The sequence below is a fragment of the Homalodisca vitripennis genome, chromosome 2 (assembly GCF_021130785.1).
Source record: "Homalodisca vitripennis isolate AUS2020 chromosome 2, UT_GWSS_2.1, whole genome shotgun sequence".
Lineage (NCBI taxonomy): Eukaryota > Metazoa > Arthropoda > Insecta > Hemiptera > Cicadellidae > Homalodisca > Homalodisca vitripennis.
Window position 1 is genome coordinate 166,267,183 of NC_060208.1, and position 7,161 is coordinate 166,274,343.

The 7,161-nt window shown below is 32.2% G+C and overlaps 1 protein-coding gene across 1 annotated transcript; it reads right to left on the minus strand.

Annotated features, from left to right (window-relative positions):
- Positions 1–3,181: 3,181 nt before the first annotated feature.
- LOC124355008 (venom serine carboxypeptidase-like) lies at positions 3,182–5,852 on the minus strand. The gene has a single exon (XM_046805878.1). It carries the CDS (start codon positions 5,558–5,560, stop codon positions 4,202–4,204), a length of 1,359 nt encoding a protein of 452 aa, XP_046661834.1. The 5' UTR covers positions 5,561–5,852; the 3' UTR covers positions 3,182–4,201.
- Between the last annotated feature and the right edge of the window lie 1,309 nt (positions 5,853–7,161).

The following is a 7,161-nucleotide window of genomic DNA, read 5'->3' on the forward strand; positions in this document are numbered from 1 at the left end:
GCACATGGCTCCCAGCATGCCTTGCGTACAAAATTACGCCATTTGCAGTGACATTTTTTTGTAGAGTGCTGTTTACTGTGCAAATTTAAGATATCTAAAACAATTTATCAACTCAATGACTGTGAAATACGATCAGTTATCTGGTTTTGATGACAAGGAACGTTCGAGCATCGGATACTCATTGACAGATAATTGAAGTGTATGGCTCTAAAGCAATGAGTGACAACAAAGTGCGGAAGTGAGTGAGAGCTTTCAAAGATGGACAGGAAAATATCCATGATGAACCGCGATCTGGCCTTCCATCAATGATCGTGGAAGATTTGGTAAATTTCATTGATGAAAAGATTTGTTAAGATCGGCGATTTACCATTGCATCATTAGCATTGGAATTTGCAACCATAAGTAAAACAACATTGTACAAAATTGTCTGAATATTTGTAATTTTGCAATGGTTTCCCAGGCTGCTTACTGAGGAACACAAATGAGAAGAATGGGTTGTGCTCTTGAGATTTTAGTCCGATATGAGGAAGGTGACATACTTTTAGAGAACATTGTCACAAGTGACAAGACATGGGTTTCTCACATAACCCTAGAAATGGAAAGTCAATGGAATAGTGTCACACAATGTCACTGGTTTATGTTAAGGTCAAACAAACAAGCTAAACATGGAAGGTTATGGTGACCAAATTTGGGATGGACATGGAATATTGTTAGCCCAGTTTATGGAACATGGAAGTACAATAAATACAGCTGTTTATGACTTAACTTCGATGTACAATACAGAAGTGACATAGCCTACTGACATCTGGAGTTCTCTTGTTGCATAACAATGCCAGATCCCACTCTACAATCCAAACCCAACAATCTCATCAGATCATTTGGTTGGGAACAGATTGACCATCCGCTGTACCGCCTGGATTTGTGGCGAGTGACACACTTTTTTTGCTACCTAAAGAAGTTTCTCGGTGGTAAGTGTTTCAACACTGATGACAAGGTGAAAGAAGCAGTTAAAGATTGATTATCCTCTCAGGTGACAGACTTCTACAACATTCAATAGCTCGTAGAATGTTAAGAAAAATGTGTGATTTACTTTTCACATGTATGTAATGTATGTTTTGACTCTGGAACCTAACTTTAGGGATTTGGCATAATATCCCCCATGTCCTCATCCGTTCACTGGGTAGTGGGTACATGCAATTAAGGGCATACTTTAGTCATTGCTTGACCTTATAATTAACACTCTTGCAACCAAAACCAACGTATTTTTATCATTGCCTTGTCAATCTCTCGAATTTCCTACCCCTTTGGGCCGGAGTAAAGGCCCTAGCAATACAGTGATGTATTACATTCCTTGACCTCCTTGAAAACATCCCTTATATTCAGTAACAAGTTAAAAACAACCTGTTACTGAATTCAGTTTTTTTATTTATTTTTTTATACTTGTGATGGTAAGTGTCCACTATTTTTTATAATAATTACATTAATTAGGAAAAGTTTAACATAACCGTCTTCTCCTGCTCCTAAAAATAAATTCTGAACTGATCTTAATTTAATGCCATTAAAAATTGAATAAAAATGTCGAGTTAACAAAGCAAAATATGTGTTATTCAAGTAAATATCATACAATAAGTTTTGGTTATTCTTATGCTTCTGTTTTCATCTTCACAATGATCTCTACAATTAGAAGTTTGATGTCAGTTTATTCTTTTCCAGTAATGTAGGATGTCAATGAGGAGGACATATAGCGCTCAAAATTCTTCCTATTGTTCCTTAATGTTTAACTAGAATGCAAGTTCTATATAAACATATTGATTATAAGGCGGATCGTGCTAGTGTGTTCTTTATTAACATAAGTTGGGATATAACTGAATGTATTCTAATGTTACAATTAGTATTTTAACTAATGTTTCATTGAATAAACTATTCAGTTACCAACCAACAAATTGTTTTTTTGTTCAATATATAAACAATATATATTGTTTTATTTATATATATATATACATTACATAAACTTTGTAAGTAATTCATTAATCTTGTTGGATATTTTCTTTTAGAATTTCAGATTGCATTTTAAATTTTATGACGTTACTAATATTGCAAAACATTGTTGCTTCACAAAACTATTTATAATTGCTATTTAAATAAATTAATATTTTTGTCTAAAATTAATAATGAAAATTAATAAGTTAAAACTATTGATTTCTCAAACCAACCTTTTAGTTATGATCCCAATCCATTATGATACACTGTCAGGTGTACTCATCAGTTTTAATGTCTGTTGGTTGTCTGTTCTGTAGATTTAACTTTATCCACCCAGTAGTAGCAGATTTTACTTTTTTGGGCCTCTAGGCCCAAAAAGGTTTGCGCCCCTCTAAAAACATTTTAATGCTTGAAATCTAATATACTTTTTGTACAATAATAATGGCAAATGTTCTGTATCTTATTAATCTACCAAATACTAGCCTATGTAGTGGTTTATACAATAAACAAAAGGTTAAATAGAATGAACAGCATTGTTCTAGAGTCATTGTAAAACAAACAGCCGTCAATATGGTTATTATCTCACAACAGCTGAATAAACTAGTTCAAAAGCAGCCATCTATTATATGTTGAATATTCTATAGGGAGTAAAATGAAGGCGTTGTAAATACTGTACATTCAATAAATCCGGTGAAACTACCAACATTTTTAATTTTTGTGTGAAATATAACCTTTATACTTTTATTATTTACATGTTCTTTTCTCACTGATAAATTGTACTTTATTTGCTAGTAATATGCTTACATCCTACCACCATTGACAATATTTTCTTAATATGTAATGGAAAATAGTATAAATTTATATTAATAACAATTTAATAAGATTTGGAAAAACATTTTGATCCATATTACTGGCCTTTTCAGCATTACATATTAAATACAATGCATTCAAAAAGAATTGTGAACAAACTGTACCACAAATAATCACATACTTTATTCTATTCCTTTATAGTAAAACCTAAAAATGAAATCTCACAAATGTAAAAATGTTTTTTTTTTTTTATTTGATCTTAAAACAAGTGTACTAAAGGCTAATAACCTCTTTTAAAGTGATTTTGTTAAAACAATATGGATAAATGATGTTTAAAACTCCAACCAAATCCATAATGGTCATTAGGAAAAATCTGAGAAATTGCACTAAATCAAGGCAAGGATTTTATTTTTCTTATTCCTAACCAAGCTAAATTGCATAGAACAAAAGATGGCTTGTAGACATGAAAACGGTAATGGTTTTAATTCTTTTTGTAATTGTTTCAATATTTGTCATGACATAAAAGTGATGGTTTTTATCTATCCTACTGGTTGTGGTAAAAGTACAGTTACAACTCAGCTGTTGATCTCAGGAGCCAAATAAAATAAAAATATCTTTATTGACATAGTTGTCTATCAAATAAAAAGAATAGCATCTTGTTAGATACTTATCCTTATGGAGCTAGTACAGACCATGAGACAATGCAAGTACAATTACAATTGTTACAACTAATATACTTTTACTTAACTTATGTATTTTTATGATTGTTTAAAAAAATTGTTTGTTAATAGTTCCTATATAGAATAAAATGTCATCAATTAAATCAATATAACTAACTTTCCAATTTATATTATTGCTTTCCTTCTTAATTTTATTTGGTAAGGTGACAGGATAGGTAAGGTTGTAGTGTTACTGATTTTTTGTATCACTGAACAATGGCAAATGTCCGGAAAAATCCTGTTTCCTTCACAATACTTCCATTGTCAAAAACCAACTTCAAACAAAGAATTCACAATTAGTGGTGTTATGTTCTTGACATACAGCTAAATTGGGGTGCTCAGATACAAGTAACAGATCACGTTTTGCTATACACAACATAGGTTCTATTGGCAGGTATAAACCAGCCAGAAGTGAACTGTCCTGGGAAATTTAAATAGTTAAAAGCCTATAAGTAGCCTCTAAAAATGCATTCTTGATTTGGTAGTAGTAAGAAATTAGCTCGAGACTCTGCCTGTCTGTCTATGCGCAGAACATCTCGAGAATGAAATGACGTAAATTTTACATGTAACCTCAGTGTTACGCAACACATAGTTTGGCGTACTTCTACCTTGTAAATATTCGGTTATTAAAATAATTAGGTAACAGCTTGATTACTATGTAAGGATTTTTTAACTAAAATAATTTTTTACTGTTAACTTGTTGAAAGTTTCCATAGTGGGTTTACCCCAGGGGGAGCTGATATTATTGAGTGTATTAGGTTATAAGTTAGTTCAGGCTTGTAGTAGGACACGGAATGTCCTGCATCCCTTATAAGGACCTCCAGAAGTAGGTTGTCAGCAGTCTTAAACCAACCAACTACCTCACCATTATGGTACCAGATCTTTCTGGGACCATCCATGTATTCTGTCCTGCCTGGCCAATTCAAGTCTTCTAGAACACAAACTGTAGAAGTGTACATGCATATTATATCTAATTGACCACTGTAGAAACCAACAATGTACTTCCTTGTTTTCAACAATTCTTCAACACTAGAGGAGGATGACTGTATGATTGTGTGCCTCAATCTCTTATAAACATCAAAGTTCGCATTAGAAAAGTTAGTGTTCCCCACATGAATCTGACCTCGAATCGCAGACTCTATAACAAATTCACTATAATTACTCAGATCTGGAGACTCTGGTAGAAAATTATATGTGTTTTTAATTCCTGTTTTGTTTCCAATCAAGTTCTCTATAATATAAACCCAATTTTCAAAAGCTGCAGTATAATTTTTTACTTCTACATTTGCCTTCATCTTCTGTTGGTGTTTGTTAAGGTCATCCCGTAGTTTACTGTCAGCTATTCCCAAATGATAGAGGAAGCTTCCGTAATCGTGACAAACCGTGTTCATCATAGGACCACCAACCACTATTCCTGCTAAGTTCAAGCTCGTTTTGTTTTCCTCGAGCATTCTATGTATTTTTACTGCCAAAGGAGGAATGTAGCGTCCTGCAAAGGATTCCCCTGAGAGAAACAACTTACTATTTCGCAGTTCCGGGAACAGTTTAAAAAATTGAATGATAGCCAAGTATAGTCCTTCTACCACAATATCAATACTGTCCGCATAGCAACCTCCAGTAGTAAAGCTAAATCCTGTTCCCACAGGGTTGTCTATGAAGAGAATATTGCTCAAGTTGCTCCAGGAATAGTTCCTACTTTGTAGGCCACTGGGGAAGCTGTTAAAGGGACCCACTAGCTCAAACAATCCATACATAGAAGTCCACCCTGGACCTCCTTGCAACCACAAGATCACAGGAGCTTCGAGCCAATCATCTTTGGCTGGGAAAAACCACATAAACAAATTATTATCACATGTTTTATTTACATTAAAATAGCCTGCATAACTGGTCATACCACCAATATCTGGCGTTACCTTAGACAATCTTCTTGCAGCTTCAATGTTATTCTTGTCCAAATATGGTGTCAATATCAGTGGAGACAATGCATCTTCTGCGATAGTTTGATTAAATAAATAAAACTTTACTATGATGAAACATAAAAGATAGATCATGTTCTAAAAACTTTCACAAAGTTGACACATTCAAATACAAACTTTGTTAATTTTAATAACTCAATTAACACCTATCTAATTCACCTCAGATCTAAATAGATTAATATTAATGTTGATAAGTAACTAACAAATATATAACAACACTGTACAGTAATTAGATCTACATGTGACAGTAAAAGATGATTATTGTAGCAGTGTAATACGATGAGTGATCTGTGTATGATAGTTTTCATTGACGTAATAGGGTCAAGTGGCCATGGTTAAACTGTATCTATTTTCTTATCAAAGAAAACAGAATCATCATAAAAAACATATATTCCTGGGCAGTGTATACAAAATGCTTAACTCAAGAATGTTTCAGCGAAGTTTTTACTTTAGATCGTGATTGTTGTAAAGGCAACATGCAATATAATTATGAATTCTGGTATGATATTTTTACAGTTAGAATTAATAAATTGTAACTATATTTACTTACAGCATTGACAAAATAATTCAAACAAGAGCTACAGATTTGAAATATTAGTGAAATACAAAATACATATAGTTGCTCAAATACATATGAGTACACTGTTTTTGTTGAATTTCTGCAGAACTGTGAACAATCTGCTGACGTAACTCTTGACACTCATCAGTGATAAACTTACTGTTAATTAATCACACATGAAATGTTGTAAAGCCCACCAATTAAAAGTCTTCCTGGCTTCCAGTCATTAATTTCTAAATTTAAGATTATTATAAAGAGGTCTAATATTCCATTGGGAAAACTTGTTCTTATAATTGATGAGAAGGAATCTCTCAATTTTATTAATTGAAATTGTGTCATGAATAATATTTTTATTGTATTAAACTCTAATGCTTTATATTTGTTTCAATATTATTCAGATTTTGAAAAAAGTTTACTAATGTTTGTTTCCACGTTTAATTAATATTCAGCTAATAAACAATAAAAATTATATTTAGGTGTGTTAAATAATGTATTAAAACCTATGTATTATAAATTATTTAACACATAAATTCTTGATAATTACTAAAGCAAGATTTTTTAAATTTGTTTTTTGAAGTTATACATTTTGCAAGTACCAAAAATGGTAAAATACTAATACTTGCCTTCACTATGACAAAACTTACAAATGTTTCTGTATTTTTAGTTTAACTACAGCTATTGTTTTATAAATTACCATTTTGTGTTAACTCCAAACAGAACGAAGTATTTAAAAATTTGTGATAGGTCATGGACAAACAGACATACACCTTGTAGTTAGGGAGCATCAGCAGTGCACACACCAGCCCTACAACACTCCCCAAAACTCTTCTACTCTATACAATATCTGCTCACTCTGAACAGTGAACAGTCGAACTAATCTCCTTTGTATTCTTTCATCAAATGTATGATACCTGTTAAAGGCTCTAATAGCAACATTAATAACACTTATTTTTTTAGAAACTGTTAGAAAGGTTAGGCAAGAATTTGAAAATAGTTTTTTTTTGCTTGAGCAACAATGGCAACAATTTGAACATTTGATTTGAAGTTTACAAAGGATTTACAACAGTATTCCGTGAGTAATTTTGTTATTATTAGCAGTAGTACAGTAGTTGGTAGA